A 21573-nucleotide genomic window follows, 5' to 3' on the forward strand; every position below is an offset into this window, starting at 1 on the left:
ATGAAAATCATGAATCAGCAAAGTGCACCTCTGCTAGCAGTCCTGATGTCACTGGATGACACTGGGTAATGCTGGATGCTAACAGGTGACACAGGTGGTTGCTGGTCACCGCCACTACCAGCTGCTGCAATCTGGTGCCAGCTTGTGCTAGATACCATAGGCTGACTCTGCTGGGTGCTAGTTTCTATTGCTGATCATTATTGGTTGCTGGTCTCTGGAGCTTTTTGGTGCTAACAATCTAGTGTTTTTTGCTTTCTTTTGAAATAACTGTTCTGTCTACATTACTCAGGATAAGAATCCTGACTAGATTTACAGAATTTTTGGAGCTCACACTACCTGAGAAATAAATCACAAGCAGGTTTACAAGACCAACAAAGTAAGACTTTGTCATAACTGGGCATGGGGTGGGGTGTTCAGTACACTAGAGGGAACCATCCTAGACTGAGGAGGGGAAAGTGACTGAATAGCAGCTGCAAAACTGTGTTTGATCCAAGTACAGGCTCATGCTGCCCTGGCCAAGATCCAAAGAGAGCTTAATTCATCCCCAGAATCAGAGTCAGCCTTATTTGTCCAATAGAATTGTATTTGCCATGATAGTAGTCAATGGATAAACAAAAGAATCAACCCATAGCATTCTCTAATCCATAGAAACTGGATAAAAAATGAACATGAGATCAAATCCAGAGAGGGCTTATAGGAGTTTTACCTTGTTCTTTAAGAAATGACCATTTCTAAAAAATTTAAACTTCATAGTTATAGAAAAACACACAGGTGAAATCCTTCATAGCCAAAGTGTGAGCAAAGCCTTTCTAGCAATGTCTTAAAATCCAGGTACAATGAAAAATGATTATTAATCATATATATATTTTAAAATTTCACATAATACATTATATAAACAAAATAGACTTTATTTGCAAGATATATAAGATAAAGGGTTAATACACTTAATATAAAAAGAGCTAATAAAAATAAAGATTAGATTTAAAAAAAAACTTGGTAAAAGGCACGAACAAACAATTCACAGGTAAGTTATATAAATTTCTATCAAACATTTAAAAAGATGCTCAACTTCACTCATAATAAAGGAAATGCAAATTTAAAATATATAGAAGCACAAAATATGTTAAGAGATTGGCAAAAATTCAAAATAATGGTAACTGACTCTATTGATAAGATTTCCAGATAAGCAGGTTCTTTCATACATTGCTCATGAGACTGCAAAAGAGTATAAATCTTACAGAGGAAAGTTGGCCAGCATTTACTTTTAATGCAAAACTAGGAATTTATTGTGAAATTATACCTCTAAAAACACGAAAAAAGTTCTCTGTGGCATTATTGATATTAGTAAACTATTGAGAATAAGCTAACCGCAAACAAATGAGATTAGTTGAACTAATTTTGAGGCAGTAATACACAATAGCAAAATATGAGGACATTCTCTTTCTTCTAGGATATGTAAAGTGAAGAAAGCATAGTACAAAAAAAAAGTTTAGGTAGTATATGCCCTGTAGGAAAAGTAGGATGAATGTATATATGCAGACATACATCAAAGTATACTCACAGACACACACACACACACGCTCATTTTTGGTAAAAGAAATGAAGGCTGGATCACCTTTGTCCCAGGATGGCAGAGTGGTCAGAATAGACAGGGGCCTGTGATGTTTTTGAGCAAAATTTTTTACATTGTCTTGGCTTTTTAATCATGTAAATGTTTTATATATTCAAAAAAGTGTGAAAAAGCAAATCTTTACACTTAATAAAAACAAAATGAACTCAACTGCACAACCCAATAATAGAAAAATGCCTCCAATTAATAATCTTCAAAATACCATTATGGTTTATTAACATCCCTCAAAAGTGCCCAATTATGAAGCCAGGCATGCTGGGCTAGGGGTTTAGCTCAGTGGTTACACTGCCTGCCTTGCAAGTACAAGGACCCAAGTTCGATCCCTGGCACCAAAAAAAAAAAAAAAAAAAAAAAGCTAGGCATGCTGACATGTCCGTAGTTCCAGCTATCTGAGGCAGAGGTGAGAGAATCATTTTGAGTGTAGGAGTTTGAGATGCAGCCTGGGTGATATAGTGAGACCCTATTTTTTAAAAAAAGTACCAATTAGTTTGCTTCTTCTTATAAATAATATTTGGTACGGTGAAATCCATTGCCATTATTATCCTTATTGCTTTTAAAATGTTCATCTTCAGCCTCTTCATGTTGGTCCTGTTATGGATAGGATCCAAAATGTCAGCCAAAAGCCTCATCGTGTTGAAGGCTTGGTTGCTAGCTGATGGGATGTGAGGAACTGAATGTGTCATAAAGGGTCTAACTTCATCAAGTGAATTCATCTTTTTTTTCTTTTTTTAAGTGGATTCATCTTTTGTGGTGTTCAAAGCTCAATGGGTTTATTGGGAAGTGGGGTCTAATAGGACAAGGCAGAGCAGGGTGTATGTTGTTCTTGATCCTTTCTTCTCTAGCTCTTTTACAACCCTTTCTTTACTTTCCTGGCTGCCATGAGAGATTTCCTCTGCTTTCTCACCAGGATGTTTATGCCTTAGAGCCAGGTTGTCTTAGAATGAAACCTCTGAAACCATGAGCAAAAAATAAATATTTTCTCCTTTAAATTGTATGTCAGGCATTGGTCACCATAACAAAAAGTTGACTCAAAACTTAATTCCTTGTAACACATTCTAACATCTTTCATAACTTTCTTGCTATCTGGCACAAAAATGTCCCACAGTCACCTGTAACATTTCTTACTGCCTTAAAGAGCCCCAGACCATTACTGGGAGTTAAATTTCAAATGTTAGTGCAAGAAGATTTAGTACTCCTGGTTGTTCCAATGGATAGACTTAAGAAAGTTGTGGAAAAGTCCAAAGGAGACCTTTTAGACTTTGCAACTTGAGTTGGGCTGTAGCAGTGCATCCTAACTTTGATGGGCCAGTGCAGCTCTTAATTTCAGGCAGTTCTCTGACCAACTAATTCCCAGGTATGAGTTTCATATAATTTCATGTTACTTTTCCTTTGCAGAGCTGGGGATCAAACCCAGAGCTTCGAGCACACTCAGCAAGCCTCTACCACTAAGCTACATTCCCAACCATTCACTCATATTTTTACAGTGGCATTCATATTTGGTTAAAAAGCAGTATTTAGCACAATCCAGGCAGAGAATAAGCAAAAATCAAGTATGTACAGATATCAAGGAAAACTACCAACCTAGGTAAGAGTTTATAGAACTGATTCAAGATGTTCTAATAAGGAAAAAGGGATTGTCTTGTATAACTGGGCCACAGTAGCTCATTTCAGGCATAATTTTTTTCCCAATGCTGGGGATGGAACTGAGAGCCTTGTACGTGCTAGGCATGTGTCCTATCACTAAGCTACACCTCAGGCCTTGAGTCTAGTTCTTGACCCATCTCCTTGTTCTCTTGAGCTCTCTCGCACCACTCCCCAGAACCAGTGCTGTAGAGTGGAGTGGGGAGGGGCTTATGTAAGATTTTTTTTTTCCTTTAGTCTAAGTAGCCTAAGTTAGTTATCATGTTTACTCTTGGATCAATACTAACTTGAGAAATATTACCTGCTAAATTAATTTAACTCTGAGCTCCCAAACTAACCTTGACAAAGGAGATGGTATTTTACACTCTATATAAACTCCTGCTATATAATAGGTGAGGACTCAATGTCCACCCGAGATTGTTTAAAATCGTTTAAAAAGGGTGATGCTTTAGACTCTTTAAAAGCTATGTTAGAAAACTTACTGTTTGTGCTACAAGTAATGGAAAGTAATTTAAGTCTGAATAGGCCCTCAAAGTAAAAGTAGCTAAATCTACTGAACTAAGATGGATTGGAGTGAAAGGGGAGGAAAGTGGCATGCAGTGCTGGAGAATCCATCCTCCATTTTGGCTAAGAGGTGATCTTTGAGTGGGTAACTAGGCAGAGACTGGAGGAGAGAAGCCAGATTGCAGCATGGCAAGAAATGAACATTTATGAATGGAGGCAGTAAAGAATTTAAATTGGTAAATTCTGGAAGGGGGAAAAAGTGAAAAATTGGCAATATTAAGAGCAACGTAACTTTTTTTTCAATAGAGAATGAAGGGAAAAAAATATGTATTCTATAAGAAATCTCAATGAAGGAAATGAAGCAACAGTAAGGCCATGAAAAGGTCCCAGAGGCTATTGAATACCATGTGTCCGAAGAAAAGATGAAAGCTTTGGCATGTTAAAGGAGGCAGAATATTTATGTCTTTAGAAGACAGGTCAGAGATTTGTTTTGAAGTGGTCAGGAGGAGCTCTGACTGCCAGAGATTTTGGTTGGTGGAGCAGATGAGCCAATTCAACAAATGATAAGAATGGAGCCAAATGTGGATTCTACTGGAAATTGCAAATTAAAAATTATTGCTTAATTTTGAGAGGTCAATTACTTACATAAGTAATAGGTACTGAATTTTAGTGGAGCTGTAAATATGGTCAGCTCAAGCTATTAATCCTCCTTGCACTGTTTTTGTAACAAAGTAGAGGCTCCAAAAAGATCCAAGATTGAAAGCAAAACTCAGACAATATTCCTTCTTCCTTGCCTTAGCATCAAAAAATCCTGAAATTCTAGAGATGGTTCAATCATCAGGGAGTGTCACATGAATATGTTTTATTCTAATGCAAATACAGAAGAAATGCTAATTTCTTGTAATATAACAGAGACAAAAATGGGAGTTTTTCAGAACAAATGTTTATTTAAGAATTAAGGGAAAACAAAAGCATTAAAGCATAGGAATACATTGACTGAGTACAATTTATCTCATTTGGTCTGAAATCTTGAAAAGGTTACTCTAACTACTTACCTGAGGTAGATTTAGGTTGGCACTGCTTCAAGGGAACCTCCATCCATCCCAGAAATTACCTTCTAGTTTTGGTTACAGGCTCCCCAGTGGTCCTCTCCAACCTCAGGTTACACTCTATGAATAATATCAACATCTCCCCCGACCATGGTTAAAGGCCCTCAGACCTGTTTTATATCCCCAAAGTTCTCTACTTGAGGGATGGTCCATCGTTAATTTAAAGACTAGAGACAATTACCAGTAAAATTAGTTGAAAGAAGCAAGTCACTGTCCTGTTAGTGATACTAACTTTGTCCCATTCTCCAAGATCTATGACTAATAAGTAGCCAGAGGACTAATTTTTCATCATTGCCATGCCATACACCCATCACTATTTTAAGTGTTACAACTATCAAACTTATAGCAGTAACAGGCATGTTTTTACCAGAGGAAAAAATACATCTTGGGTGTTTTATCACACTGGGCAACATTTCATGGTACAAGAGCTATTTATAAAATGAAACATGTCAGATCAAATAAACTTGTAAGACCTATTTCCTAAAAGAATCAGATTCTTTATTATTATTATGAGCTATAGCCACTGGCCCTAAGATTATCATGTTCACCAACCAGCCATTAGGATCAAAATTTACAGCCCTATACAAGGTAACAGTTGGCCAACTTCATAAACCCAAATGCCAATATCCTCTGGAGTCTTGGAATCTAGAATAAATCAAACCCAAAAATGAGAACTCTGACTAGCAACAAATTATTCACCAGTCCAGAGTCCCAAATACTGCAGGAATATGAAGTATCTGTATTAAATGTCTTTAAATCTGAGAGACAAAGAAAAAAAAACTGAGAAGTGCCTATTTATACATCCATGGATTATAGTATTTCTAAACAATGTTAAAGACAAATCATAATTACCCTGTTAAATTGGAGACAAGTGCTTATTCTTAAACTTCTGGTGAGTCTGCCAAACTACTTTTCCCTTCTAGTTTAGAGTCCTATATTCCAAGCCAAAATATACCTTACATTGTGGTGACTGCAATCCTTTCCCTGGGATTAAAAGGTATTTTTCTCACTGGCAGAACTGAAATAAATAAAAAAATGGATTACCAGGCTTGATTTGCTAAATATCAGGATGGTGTGAAAAGAACACCCACTTTGGAGTCAGGATACAGAAAATGAGAAGTCTTGCTCCTCTATTAGTAATAAATCACTGTGTCTTTTTACTCAGTGCCTACTCAGGTTCACATCTTCCTTTCAGTCTTCCCCTAAGCCATTTTCCTAGGAACCAACTAAGACTATCTATCACTGAGATGATAAACCAAGTAAAAAATACAAATACTAACAGCATCATAACCATTATCCTGGAATTTGGATTTTGAGTTGAAATCTATAAACCTGAAATTTCAAATACCAGTGATAACTGAGAAGATATTTTAGGGAAAAGAAAAATTTTGAGGGTATGCCTCAAACTGTGAACACAGTTGAAAGATGAGCACTCTGCCTTTTTATGAAGTTGATCCTACCAAGAAACTGTTGGGAGTGTTTTGACTTAGGTTAAGTGCTTCCTACCTCCTTAGTCCCTTTCAAAGCAAGCAAAAGGCTGTCATGCTACTACCAACACACTAGGCCCATTCTAGCCAAGGATGAAATATCATGAGGCAAAATCAACATATTTCTCTCCCCCAACAGTAACACATGCCACATATTCTAAAAGGTATCAGTCCCTTATTGGATTTCTGAACATTAAAGTGAAATTAAAGCAAGTATTAAGTGGTTCAGATAAAAGAAAAGCATCTTCACCTGAGTTACCCATCAGGTCTACTCTGACCTGCCCTAGCTTCTCCCAAAACAAGCTTCTGGGACCTAGAAAACTATTTCCATAGTGACTCCATTTAAAGTTATCACTACCATACGGGTTATATGTACACAGATGGTTCACCCTCAATTAGATCTCTCACTTGGCAGAATGCGCTCTTTGGGGCCTAATAAAAACAGAAGCTTCTAGCAAACCTTTTTTCAGACTCAAGGTGTTTATGGGTTTTTCACTTATGTGAGTTCCCTTATGTACCCCAAGAGCTGATCATTGACAAGCTTTTCTAATTTAAACATTTGTAGGGTCTTTCCTCAGACTGGTTTTTGTTTTTTGGGTACAAACCCAAGTAAGGCTCTCCATCTGATGTTTTTGCCACACTCAGGACATATATACAATTTTTCACCAGTATGGCTTCTCTGATGGATAAGAAAGTCAGAGTTCTGTTAGGCTTTTTTTCCCCCTCCACACTTGCTGGGGCTTCTCCCCAGGATGGGTTTTTCTGATGTCCAATGAGATATACATCCTGTTGACACTGAAGGCATTTAAAAGTTGTTCTCTGGGGTGAATTCTCTTGCAGTGAGGAGGGCTGAAAACTCTCATACTCACTGCACTGGAAGATTTCCTACCTGTATGAATCCTCTTGTGAGTGACCAAATTTGAGCTCACGCTAAAGGTTTTCCAAAACTCAAGACATCTGCAGTTTCTCCTTGAAGTGACTGATAAGGTGTTTTGTTAGGACAACTCTCTGGGAAATAAAGCATTTCTCACACTTCCTATAACTGTAGGCTGTCTGGTCCCCACTGAGGTCTGAGCTCTGACCAAAGTCTGAGATTCACTTAATATTCATCTTAATGAGTTCTCTGACATGTAAATACATTTTTTATAGTATAACTTCTTGTCTGTTCAAGACATATGTGAGGCCTCCAAGGAATGAGGATGGCTGAGCTCAAGACTCTTCTCACTCACATTACAGATATATGGTTTTTCACCAATATGTACCGTCTGATGTTGAAGAAGGGCAGAGCTCTGGTGGAAGTTTTTATCACATACACTGTATTTATAACGCAGGTCCTCTGTTTCAGTTCTCATTTTCTGTTGGGCAATAAAGTCCATACCCAGGAGGAAGCCACTTTCACATGTAGACCACTGATGTGGTTTCTCTTCCATGTGAATTCTTTGATGTACAATAAGGTCTGAGCTACAGTTGAAACTTTTCTCATATTCAAGGCATTTAAAAGTGTGAGTATGAGTGGCCTGGTGCCTTATTAGGTTGGCACTCCGAGTAAAACTTCTCATGCATTCCAAGCATTTATACGGCTTCTCCCCTGTGTGGACTCTCTGGTGCACAATAAGGTCTGATTTCTGGCCAAAGCATTTTTCACAAGCGCCACACTTATAGGGCTTCTCCCCAGTATGAACTCTTTTATGTACAATGAAGGCTGATCGGTGTCGGTAACTTTTCTCACACTTATTACATTTGTAGGGTCTTTCACCAGTGTGAGTTCTCTGGTGGCTAATGAGATCAGATTTCCCACTAAAAGCTTTTTCACACTCCAGACACTTAAATGGTTTCTCACCTGTGTGAGTTCTTCGGTGTCTTATGAGGTTTGTACTTCGACTGAAGCATTTATCACACTCACTACACAGATACGGTTTCTCACCTGTATGACTTCGCTGATGGACAAGCAGATCAGAGCTCTGACCAAAATTTTTGCCACAAATGTCACAGGTATAGAATTTTTTACCTGCATGTGTTCTCTGGTGTCCTGAAAGGGCTAAGTGGTGCCAAAAGCTCTTCTCACATTTGCTACATTTATACGGTTTCTCATAATTGTGAATTTTCTGGTGTGAAATAAGATCTGAGCTTTGAATGAAGGTTTTCTCACACATATCACATCTATAAGGTTTCTCCCCTATATGGGTTCTCTCACACATAATAAGAGCTAAGTTTTCACAGAAGTTTTGTTCACGATCAAGGCACTGGTATATTTGATTATCTATTTGAGTAATCTCACGCACATGAATAAAAATCTTTTTACCCTTCTGAGGGCATACATAATGTATTTTCTTTTTTTGAGTTCTCTGATTACATCTCTCTTCTGAAGCGTACATTTTCTATGGCTCTCTTCTAGGGAGTTTTCCAGTGGTCTTTCTGACCCATCATTGCCTTTGTAGTCATTTTCTTGATGAGAACATGGAAGATATATCTGTTTCAAGCCTTTCAGTCATACACAGTCCTCTTTCACAAGTTTCCACCATCATAATTCCTTACTTTGTATTTCCAAACCTATGAGACAAAGTAGAAATATTATTTATATTCTTATATCTAAAAAAAGAATCCTCAAAATTAAAATCTCTGCAGAAAAGAAATTCTGTATGAGAGTACATAAGTCTTCTAGGTTTTATGTGGGTTGAGTATACTTATCCAAAAAATGCCTGGGAAAAGAATTTAGATTTTGAAATATTTGCATATAAATAATGGGATATCTTGAGGCTAGGACTCAAGTCTAAACACAAAATTCAGTTAGGTTTCATGTGTATCTCACACATAAAGTCTAAAGGTTTTTGTACAATAATTTTATAATTTTGTGCACAAAACAAGGCTTCTTTATGTGGAATTTTCATGGCATCATGTTGAAACTCAAGTTACAAATTGTGGTTTCTGAATGTTTGGATTAAGGATGCTTCATCTGTATTTAGTTTCCTCTCTGCTAATATAAAAATAATTAGCAATACGTATCAGAAACTCCAAGTAACAATTCCTTCTTTTATGAATGTGGGTGACCTCAAAACTTGGCTTTTCTTTCCCTTGCCCCAGCTGAGAAATCAAGGTAAGTTTAATAATTAGTATGCCTGTTCAGAAAGAAAGCAAATCAAAGGGGACTATTTTCCATGTCCTTCACTTTCACTCTCTTCAGTAACCTTTTACTATGTTTGACTTTCTTCTCATACATGCAACACTGCCATCCTTCACCTTACAAGTATAAGCTAATAACCTAATGATTTTTTTACTGAGTTTTAACTTTAGCATTTTATTTTATTGCACTAAAGGAACAGCAGGATGGTACACAATTTTCCCTCTCATTCAAAACCTCCCCTCCCACCCCCCTACCCCCAACCCCTGTACCAGGGATTGAACTCAGGACCTTGCGCTTGCCAGGCAGGTGCGGCACTGCTGAGCTACATCCCCGGCCCTCTCATTCAACTTTGAAAATCTAAAATACTTGCAAATTCTTAAGAATACCTTTACCACCAGATTAGAACAGTGAGCATAATACAACCAGTTTCTTAATAAGTAATTTTCTTACAAATAAAAACATTTAAAATAGCTTTAAATGCATTCTTCACAATAAATTAGCATGTATTTTTTACATCATGCTCACTTATGCTTAAGAATTAAAGCAAGTATATGACTGGGATAGAAACATGAGAAATCTCTCATTCATGCACTATTACAGGGATAATATTCAAGTCAAAGCAGGAAACAACCCTACTCTTTATTTTTGTAAATGTATCCAGATATAATGATCTAATGATAAATGAGGAAACCTATCCAGTTTCCTACAAATCAGACGTACATTTTCACCTCATCAGAAGCACCTGATTATCTACAGCTAATTTATAGTAAGATGGTATTTCAATAAACCAAAATAAGCCCTACAGGTTCCTATAAACAAAAGCTTTCAATGGACTAAGGACAGTCAGTAATTAATGCACTCATTCAAAGGAATATGGCTGTTCCTTAAGGAGTGCAAGTTCTACCTGTCAATATCAAAGGTAATCATTTTATATTAATTTATACATAATTCCAATTAAATTCTTTATCCAAGTATAACACAGGAAGTCTTTCCACAAGCAAAAAAATGTGGAAACATTTAAAAAATAAGGAGTCAGGGCCAGGGATTTAGCTCAGTGGTTCCACCACCTGCCCCGCAAGTGCAAGGACCAGAGTTCGATCCCTGGTACCAAAAAAAAAAGAAAAAAAATAAAAGGAGTTATTTTTTAAAGCAACTGATCAGATTCCACAGGCTACTCTTGGAAACAGGACCTTGCTGGACAGAATCCCTTCCTGTGGTGGCTTTTGCATGCGCTTAACTGGACAATTCTTCTGTGTGTTATTTTAAGAGCTCACCAAAACACAGACCATGCCACATAGGTAGAAAAAAAACACTAGGAGGTATAAAGCTAATTTGCCCAGCCTTCTGACAGTACACTAGCATGTCTGTGTTCATGACGGTTGTAGGGTCATAGAGTTCTGGTCTGCTTATCACTGGTCTACTCATATCCTTCCAAAATATGATATGCCAAGAGGGACATATTGAGACTCAGTGTAAGCTATTCTGCTGCACAAAGAAACATGACAGAGAAGAAACCATGGATAAGACACTTGGGAAGGACAAGAGGATTCAGAGTATTACAATGGTCTATAGGATACTTGTAATCAATCTTCAGTTCATCAAATGCTATAATGTGCCAAATGGTGAAGATGAGTGTGGCAGTGAGCAGGAGAGCCAGCATGTAGCAAAAGGCCACAAATATGAACACCATGGCCGGAGTGGAGTGAGTGCCAGTGGAGAAAGCTAAGTTAATGATTTTTACTAAGAAAACAGAAGTACACAAAATAACAATAACACACACATATAAAGGAAACACCTTTCCGCATGCTCCCACCACCACCTCAGCCAACTTCTTCCATATGTGGTCAAGGATTGCATGTTCTCTTAACCATGGATGACAAACTGCCCTTGCTCAATCTAAAGGCATCCTATCCATCTGTGTACTGGATTCCACCCCCTTCTTCACAAGGACATCACTCCAGCAATTCTACCTTCCCTCTCTGCCATTATGATTTATCCCTTTATACTGGATCATTCTATTTAGCAAACTGATTATTTCTCTTCTAAAAAAATCTCTCTTTTAACTAACAAGAAAATGGCTCTTAATCGCCCCACCCTCCAGCTAGTATTCCTCCTCAAAAGAAATGAATCTAGGGCCGGGGATTTAGCTCAGTGGTTTCACTGCCTGCTGCGCAAGCGCAAGGACCCAAGTTCGATCCCCAGTACCAAAAAAAAAAAATGAATCTATTTACAGTCTCCAACTCTTGTCTCTGAATGTTTCTGGAATATTTTCCAATCAAACATTCACCCTCACCATTCCATCAAAAATGCTCCTGTTAGAAACTAAGGCCCCTAAAAAAATCTGACACCCGCTGTCACCACTGTGACTCATTTCCCCACTCTTCCCCTACACACTTATACTTGCTACCTTGGTTTTTGCCATTGTTCAATGGCAAATGGATCCAGAATACACAGTATATCATCATCCCAGTTGATCCAAAGAATCTAGAAGATGTGACACTTGGCATGCTATGCTAAATACAGTGACAACATCTGATTTCAAATATTCTATCATGTTTTTATAATTTACTGCACACTATTAGAAATGATATTTTTGGTCCAAAAGATAGCTTTTAGGTGACTCTCATGATATTATAGTAAAAAACTATTTTTCCCTGCCCAGTTAATAATGAATAGCCTCAGAAATGAGTATATAAAGCTGACCCATCAAATGAATCCTTATTAGCCAATAAAATACCTTAAAAATTAGCATGTGTCTGTCCCTATGATGTAAGTGAATGAATACTTTTCTAAGTATTTATCACCAAGATGCTGAGTCAGAGTTCACCTTATTGACTGACATATCTGCTCTTGGATTTTAAGGAATTGCCTGCAATGGCAGGTACCCACAGAAAGCACTGCTTTAACTCTGTACCATGTGTATTTCAGGAAATGTTTATCAGAAAAATCACTAACAATATACACTGTATTAAGGCCCAAGCACATTCCTTGTCTCTGTCACAATCATAAAACCTTAAGTATCATAGAGAACATTCTTTTTCTTTTCTTCTATTAAACTGAGTTTACAGAGCTAAATGCCTAGAATTTGTTCTTGGTTACAGTCCAAGAAAGACAGCAGGGGACCTATATACTGATACTAAGATTCTACAGTAGCACTAGGCACACACAGTTGGCACCTAATAAGCATATGGAATGCAAAAACGAATTCTCATTGAAATTCTATTTCTCTCCTTAACTAGTAAAGAAAAAAAAAAACACTAAAATGTCACAGGGACAGGAGCTATTCTGATCAGATGTATTTTGAGAGAGAAAAGTTAAATTTCAAAAGACTGAAGCAATCATAGCTTACCCAGAATCTTTTCTAGAAGAAAAGCAGCATTCATCTCATGGTCTTGAAAATCTGATTGATCAAGCATTCTGTAAAACACAAGGACAACAAGAGGGCAAGAAGCCACAAGTGAGAGGATTTCAGACTAGATTATTTACACCCAAAGGACCTACCAATGAATAAATGACAGTTTCGTTAAAAGGAATAGATGAGTTTTCTTAGGGTAATCCCTTTAATTCTATTGTGTATAGAATAACCATGATCCCAAACCAACCCTTATGGCTCTTTAACAAGGATGAAAATAAAGGACAAGGTAGAAGTGAATGAACTAGAGAAAAATAATTAATTCAAAATCCTGTTTACTCTGAAAAACTTAAAAGCTCAGATTATTTCCACAAGGTAATTCTGACAAATCTACAAAGACCAAATAAGCCCAATCATTCAAAAATGTTTTCCAGAAAACCTGAAAAAGGGGAACAAGAATAACACTGATAACTAATCCTGACGAAGACAGTACAGCAAAATTCACAGCCTAATATCACTATCAATGTGAAAAATATTAACAAAAATCCATATCATGTCAAGAACATAATATACCGTGACTAAGTGGGATTTATTCAAGGAATGCAAATTTGGTTCACTATGAGGACACCCTCACTTTTAGGAAACTCATTAATACCCCATATTCACAAATCTATAGAGAAAAATCATATAGCTATCTCCATAGGTGCTGCAAGAAATCACAAATACAATCTTCATCTATCCCCAAATGACTCATGGACACTGCGCCTTTTAACATGATACAATCTGCATTTCGTATCCTAAAACTAGCGCCTTAAGTGAGAAAATCTACAATCATTTCCACTTAGAGGAGCAACAAGGCAAGGAGGTCACCACCTCCTCTTTTATTAAACATTGACTTGGAAATATTAATGTAATTAGAAGAAAAGCCAATTAGGGTTGTAATAATTGAAAAGTAGTAGGAAAATTCTCTACCTAGAGATAACATGCTATTATAACTAGGAAACTCTAGCGTGAACTAATGTTAAAACTGACTCAAACAATATTGAAAGAAAAAAATGGAGGAATTCATGCTACTTAACTTTTAAGACTTACTATAAAGCTACAATAATCAAGACTGTGGTATTAATGAAAGAGAGATACACAGCTGAATGGAAGAGAATACAGAGCTCAAAAATATACCCACATAATATAATTAGCTGATCTTTAATCAAGGAGCCAAAGAAATTACAAAAAAATTATACTGGGATAAAGGATTAACCATATGTCCCCCACCAAAGAATTAACACAGAATTTATACCTTTCACAAAAATTAACTCAAAATGAAATATACAATAGATGACTGGAGAAAGAAAATGTAATACATATGCACAATGGAATACTATTCAGCTTTATAGAAGAAATCTTGTTATTTGAAACAATACAAGATGAACCTCAAGGTATAAGTACCATATGATGTCATTAATGTATACAGTGTAAATATGTATACAGTGAACTCTTTACTTAAAAGAACAACACGGTGGTTAACAGAGGCTAAGGGGTAAGAGGCTGGCCTGCTGTTGGTGAATTTCAATTAGCCAAGAGTAAGTTTAAAAAGTCTATTATAGGGCCGGGGATTTAGCCCAGTGGTTCTGCTGCCTGCCTCATAAGCACAAGGACCTGAGTTTGATCCCCGGGGTTCCCCCCCAAAAAAAGTCTACTATACCTCATGGTGATTAATAGTTAATAACAATAAATATACTGTAATTTGAACATTTCTAAGTGAGTAAATTTTAAGTGTTCTCATCATAAAAAAGTCATGGGAAATAATGCATATGTTAAATAGCTTAATTTAACCGTTCGATTATATATATTTATATATAATCTATTATCTATATCAAGCATGTTATATATCATAAATACAAAATTTACTTCTCAATTAAGAATTTTAGAAACTGATTATAGAGCCAAATGTAAAACAAAAAATTATAAAATTCCTATTCTATTGGAGAAACTCTTGATGACTAAGGCAATGACTCTTTAGATACAAGACCAAAGGCCCAATCAATAGAAGGAAACTGTTAAGCTAGACTTCATTAAAATTAAAAACTTCTGTTCTGCAAAAGACATTAAGAAAATGGAAAGATAAGCCATTATCTGGAAGAAAACATTTGCAGAAAACATATCTGATAATGGACTATTCACATATATGAAATATCCCAAATATATTACATATATACAAACTCTTAAAACAGTGAAAAAACAAATTGGATTAAAAAAGGGCAATAGACATGCAAGACACTTCATCAAAGAACACATACAGATGGGCTGGGGATTTAGCTGGGCTTGGGTTGTGTAGCTCAGTGGCACTGTGCCTGCCTTGCAAGTGTAAGGTACTGAGTTCGATCCCAGGTACCAAAAAAAAAAGAACATATACAGATGACTTGTAAGCATATGAAAATGTGTTCAACATTATGTTATTAGGGAATTTTAAATTAAAATGAGATAATAGTACATGTTCACTAGAATACTCAAATCCCAACACTGGCAACACCAAATGCAGGTGAGGCTGTAAAACAACAGTTTTCATTCAATGCTGACAGGACGGCAGAAGGGTACAAACTTTGGAAGATGGTTTGGCAGTTTCTTCAAAAACTAAACATACTTTTGCTACACTACATGTATTTATCCAAATGGTTTAATAATTCATCCCCAAATATGTTTGTGTTCATATAAACCTGCACACAAATGTTTGTAACAGATTTAGTATAATTGCTAAAATATGGAAGCAACCGAGATGTCCTTCAGTAGGTGATGGATTACGCAGAGTGAGGTACATCTACACAAGACAATACTGTCGAGTGCTAAAAAGGAATGGAGCTACTAAATCAATGAAAAGACATCAAGAAACCTTAAATGGAAATAACTGAGTGAAAAAAGCCAATCTGGAAAAACTACATACAGTACTATATGACTCCAACTATACAATTCCAAAAAGATTATATGACATTCTGGAAAAAGCAAACGTAGGGAATCAGTGAATATGTTCAATAGCTCCCAAGATTAGTGAGGAGGGAGGATAAATAAGTGGAGCACAGAAAACTTTTTGGATATAAATGGTAGATATGTATCTTTATACATATGTCAAAATCTGTAAGATATGCAACATAGAAAGTAAACCTTAATGTAATTATGGATTTTGAGTGATAATGATATGCCAACAGAAATTCACTGATTGTATCAAATGCACCACTCTGGTGTGGGATGTTGAAAGTAGAGGACCCCGCTATTTGTGTGCTGAAAGGCAAAGGGACATATGGGAACCCTGTATTCTTTGCTTACTTTTGTTGTGCTCTAAAAATAAAAGTCTATTAAAAAAATGAGATCATCAAAAGAAGCACACGAAATACCATTTTTAAAAAACTGGCATACATTAAAAAATATGACAATATATTTTGTTGTCAAGACTACAGGGATACAGACATACAGTATTCATGTTGCTGGAAGGAATGCAAATTGGTATGACTTCCTCATCCCTCTGGATGGGAGCATAGTACTGTAAAACACAGCAAGACATACATTTATAATGGACCCAGCAATCTCATTTCTAGAAAGTGACTCTGAAGATACTCCTCCAATACTATGAAATATACATGCATAAAATTATTCAGTATAGCAGTGTTTCTAATTGGAAAATATTCAAAATAACTTCAGTGTCCTCATGTTAACAAGTGAGTAGCACAGCCACTATAAAAGAGAATGAGGGAAATCTTTATGAACTAATGTAGAGTGATTCTAGGATAAACTATAAAAAAAAAAAGCTGTATTTTGAAAAGAAAGTAGAAATTAAAAATGATATGACTATTTGGCCAAAAAGAAGAGAAGATAGACAAACTAGTAAGTCTGATTATCATCACAAAGCAGGTGAAGATGAGCTCTAAAGACAAAAAAATGAAACTGATATAACAGGGTGGAGGAAGAAAAAGTCCCACATCTTTGAGAACACATATACACAAATTTCTACTTTTAGAACTCTGTCACATTTTACATATTTAATAAAGACAAAATGGTAGCAAAAATTATAAAGTACAATCCAAACAAAACAAAGTAAGTTTATGTTTTAAATGTGTAACACAACCACTCATTAGAGGAAAAACGACAAAACTGTTTAACACAGTATTGAGATATATCTAAACTCCAAGATAAAAAGAACTATAAATAATGATTAAATTCTGAATAGGATTTTGACTTTTTTCCTCAACACTACTATTGGGGATTGATTAACTTGCTGTCTTGTGCTTATAATCTGCCTGTCTCAGCCTCCCAGGTATCTAGGATTACAGGATTACTCACCATTTCCCCCCTCATGGTGGTAAGGGTGTACCTTAGAAATGAACAAATAAGTAGATATGCTATGCATAATGGCACCTAGATTTTCCACTGTCAGACAAATCACAAATTCAGAAAAGAAAAAGGTTAGATAAGAAACCAAGATGCATCATGTAAAGGTACAAGTTCCCAACGAGAAATGTAAATATGTTGTATATCTAAAATGTACCAATAAAAGAAGTAAAAAAAAAAAAAGAAAAAGGTTAGACTGATTCTATACTGTTTAACTGTAATTGGACATATAAGAATGAGGTCAGTATTTAAAGCATATATATAGAGAAAATAGAAGTGTGTGTATGTTTTCCCAGTAACATTTGCTGAGAAGTCACAGAAATGAAACTGTGTACTAATGAGGATACCAGGCACTCAGATTTCAGGTGTTAAGTACCATTCTGTATCGAGAGGAATTAGAGCTCGTTAGAGAAAAGGCTGATTATAGGGTTTGGAAACTACAGATGTGCCTGGAACATCTTGTTGTGTAGAAAGTAAAGAAGAGCTCAAAAGTGGTGACTATGCTAACATGAAGCTGGAATTAGGTTGGAGTTGCCACTGTACAAATCGGGAATAAAGACATCAAAGTAAACGATAGTAATAAAATATTAACATGAGAAGAATTCATCACTCTGTACTCATTAGAGAATAAGTAAAAGAGAAGAAAAAATGTCTTCTCACATTAGAAAAGCCAATAACTAATTAAATGTAAAATGATGGAATTAAAAAATCACTATGCCCAATCAAAAAATCAGGCAAAAATCTAGCTAGTAAAAAGTTTTATGATCATCAAGACAGATATTTCCACTAGATAGTTAATGATTACAAAGACTAAAAATGAGATCACAGTTCACGTCACCAGCACTGAGACAAAGCAATATCACGTGCCTTCTCATATGATGCAGAGGTCATCACATCATTTTGGGTTCTTTGCCAAAACATGTAACCATTTGAAAGCAGGTTCATGAAGAAATTACAGACAAACCCAAACTGAGGGAAATGCTACCAAATGGCCCGAATTTTTCAAAAACAAGGTAATAAAAGACAAAATCTGAAAATATATTCTTCTGTAAAAAGGACACTATAATTTGATAAAATGTTGGGACTACAAAACTCCTTTTTCTCCCTTTTGCTATAAAAGCACATTAGTAGAACAAATGGTTAAATCTGAATAGTATCTATAGATTATAGTACTGTTTGAATGTTTTTCTTGACTCTTTAAATTGTACTAACAGTTTAAGAGAATATTCTTCTTTTTAAGAAATATGCAAATGAGTATTTTGGACAGTCTTTCTCAATTAGGGTTCTAGGAGAGAATTAAGCACTACAGGAAATGTATTTAAAAACTACTTTTTCAATTCTCCCAAGAACAAGAGGTACCTAGTAGCATTGTCCAAGTACAGAAGTTATGTAATTCATTATACACTTTAGGACTTAATTTTCTCATAGTTTAATAAGAAAAGGCATTATGTCTAAGACTTGTTTTTAAACGGTTAAAAAAATACATGACCATGTGTAACAGAAACAGTAAAATATTAGCACGTAGAGAATACAGATGAAGGGTATACAGACTTTTTTTGTACTCTTTTACAATTTTTTTAAAGTCTGAAATTATTTCAAAATTAAGTTATTTTATCTTAGTTTTTCAAAAACCTAGTGGCTGAAGATTGTTATATTTTGGTAGATAAAACTGAAGGTTAATTTAAATTCTGGATCAGATTTTTCTTTCAAATTTCTATTGTGTTCCTTTGTAGCTATAAGAACTTGGCTAAGTCACTTACATTCCTTCAATTTCAATCTCTCCTGTGTTAACACAGGTAAAATATATGTCCCAGGGAGTTGCTGTGATAACTGTGACACTAAGGGTAAAGAACTATGTTTAATACCTGGGTCTCAGAAGATGCTCAATAAATGACAGGTTCTATTTTCTTCTTCCTTCACATGCACAAAACCATTAACATTTATTAACTCATCCTCTGTACTTGACTCTTCTGCCAAGCCTGCTCATAGCCTATTTAAAGTGATTAAATGAGATAATTCAGCCAGTTAATGATAGTGCAAAAACTAGAAAAAATATGGAGAAACTTTAGAAGAGAATTCAAACTCAAAATCATAAGACAAGACATGCAGGCACACAGACAAAACAGCAGTTCAAGTCGGTGGATTTATGGGAATTTTGTCTCTTAAAATGTGTCTTACTGCTAACCTTAAAAGGAGAGTACAGAGGAAATAAAGCATTCTGAGTTTGCTCATGGCTTGGCGAATCAATCAGATTATTCCCTAAAGCTATCAGTCCAAGCTATCATATTTGCTCTAAACAACAAAGAAAAGTGCGGTGCACCAAAAAGGAAATTTTCTTTTCAATTGAGAAAATCATCTTCTTACATCCATGTCTAAACCTTTTAGGTGTCAGCACTTAGAAAATAAAATACAGTCTGGTTGTCAAACCCCAAAGTAGACCACAACACTTCCTGAGTTTAAAATACTGTTTCCTATCACACTCAGAAGTAAAATCCAACGTTTTTACTGCCCTATGTAATGTGGTAACCTTTGCATACCTTCAGCCTCAAAGCTCACCTCAGAGCTTTTACGCTTGCTCCTTCTGCTTACATCGTCTCTCCTCCAAACAGCTTGCTCCTTTGATTCAAGTCTCTGTCTCAAAATCACTTCCTCAAAAAGGACAATCTTACACATATAAGATAGCTAACATCCCCTTATCTCACTTTATTTCTCTCCACAGTACTTATGTCTACCCAAGTTTGTGGTATATAATGCTCAATGTACAGGCCCTAGGTCAGGGATTACCTTATTTTTCATTGATTACAGGAATTCTTTCATTTAACCCTCCCAACAGCCCTGTAAAATAGGTATTAATACCAAATATTTGCATCTTAGAGATAAAAAAATCTGATGTTTACAGCAATTAGTTAATCACTCAAGAACTCACAGCTAGGTAAGGACAGCCAGAGTTTAATATCCATCTTCTGACTCCAGAGCCTGCATAAGCATTGGGCATACTGCCTTCTTGTGTCGGAAATCAATCAAGTAGCAGTTATTGCAAGCCTACTGTGAATAAGCAAGCATACTGGAATGGAGTAGAAAACAGACAAATTGATAGAAGAGGGCCCAGTAATCTGACATTTTAGTGACTAAGGAAAGGCTGTTATTTTTTGCCATGTATCATCTCCCATTCTTTCCTGTCCTGCTTCTTTCCAAATGCACATTTATATAAAAACACAGAGCCTAGCGTGTCACTTACCATAACACAAAAGACTTGACTGAGTTCTCTTTTGGCTCCAAAAGATCTCTAGTACAGAACTATTCACACGACTTAATTCTTCCCTCTCCTAGAGGAGAAAAAAAATTCAACAATTCAGGTGACTCGGTGAAATTTATAATTTTTTAAGAGTTTGCCATTTAAATATTGGTCCTATTAACTCCAATCCGATCAATGCCCTTCAATCGTATCTTATCTCTTCTCATCTTTTACACCCTTTCTTTTGCAAGAACTGTCAAAAAGTTCCTTCCTGTCCGGCTCTACACAAAATATCAAAAATTCTTCCGGATAATGACGAACTTTAACTTCCTAACAAAGCCCTAGGCTTTTTCTTGGTTATTTGAATTTTCCTCCTGCTAATTTTCTTTGTATTATCCCGATTTGTGAGGCCAAAGATTCATTTTTTCAACACTACAAACCTCCGAGGTGCAAGGCTTACGTACACTACGAAGTTATAACATATATTTCAGCCTTCCAAAAAGAAATGGTCATGAAATGATTAAACCAACCAAATTCTGCAAACAGATTCTACTGCAATATAACTAATCTCCGTACTGAAGACTGGAGGATTTATTCAACGTCCTCGGTTTTCCCACATGCTTTCATATGGCATAAAGAAGCTATGTATGGCTTAGACAAGTGTTTATTATGATCTCCAGAAACTAGCCTGCTAAAAGGGTCTTCAACTTTTCATTGACCGCTGCACAGTCCTGGGTCCTCGGCGTGGAGGGGCCGGCTGCTCCTCTCCTTTCCCCTCTCTTCACCCTACTCCCGACCCGGCCCGCCGCGCTCACCCTGCAGCCCTGGAGCCGCCCATCGGCCTGCGGGCGGCACTTCCGGTTACTCGCGGACACTTGGATCCGGGCTTCCCGGCGGCCGCAGACTCCGCAGCAAGGGGCCAGAAGGCCCAGCTTCGGAGGGGAAGGAAAGCGAGTCTGGGAGGCCGATGAGAACTCGGAAATTCCCTTAACGCTGTTCGGCGAGGGCCAGGCCGTGCTCTCACGGCCGGGGAGCGAGGATCTCTTTCAGTCCAGCTGTGAAACCGCCGCGTAGCTCCACCCCCGCGCGCCACGTGACTGCTACACCGGCGACGATG

The 21573-nt window shown here is 36.6% G+C and overlaps 1 protein-coding gene and 1 pseudogene across 1 annotated transcript; both read right to left on the reverse strand.

Moving 5' to 3' along the window:
- Nucleotides 1–4696: 4696 nt before the first annotated feature.
- Znf322 (zinc finger protein 322) lies at nucleotides 4697–21554 on the reverse strand. The gene is made up of 4 exons (XM_004847524.3): nucleotides 21272–21554; nucleotides 20460–20547; nucleotides 12842–12909; nucleotides 4697–8921 (listed from the first exon to the last, which is right to left on the reverse strand). The coding sequence occupies exon 4, from the start codon at nucleotides 8744–8746 to the stop codon at nucleotides 7538–7540; it is 1209 nt and encodes a 402-aa protein (XP_004847581.1). The 5' UTR covers nucleotides 8747–8921; nucleotides 12842–12909; nucleotides 20460–20547; nucleotides 21272–21554; the 3' UTR covers nucleotides 4697–7537.
- LOC101724882 (protein cornichon homolog 1 pseudogene) lies at nucleotides 10621–11320 on the reverse strand (annotated as a pseudogene).
- Nucleotides 21555–21573: the final 19 nt, after the last annotated feature.

Source organism: Heterocephalus glaber, unplaced genomic scaffold (genome assembly GCF_053883595.1).
Source record: "Heterocephalus glaber isolate CG9 unplaced genomic scaffold, H.glaber_assembly_v1.0 deba00001472, whole genome shotgun sequence".
In the NCBI taxonomy this organism is placed as follows: domain Eukaryota; kingdom Metazoa; phylum Chordata; class Mammalia; order Rodentia; family Bathyergidae; genus Heterocephalus; species Heterocephalus glaber.

Bases quoted from the DNA above. Each gene is read 5' to 3' on its own strand.
- Znf322 (XM_004847524.3), bottom strand. From the start codon at position 8,746: ATGTACGCTTCAGAAGAGAGATGTAATCAGAGAACTCAAAAAAAGAAA.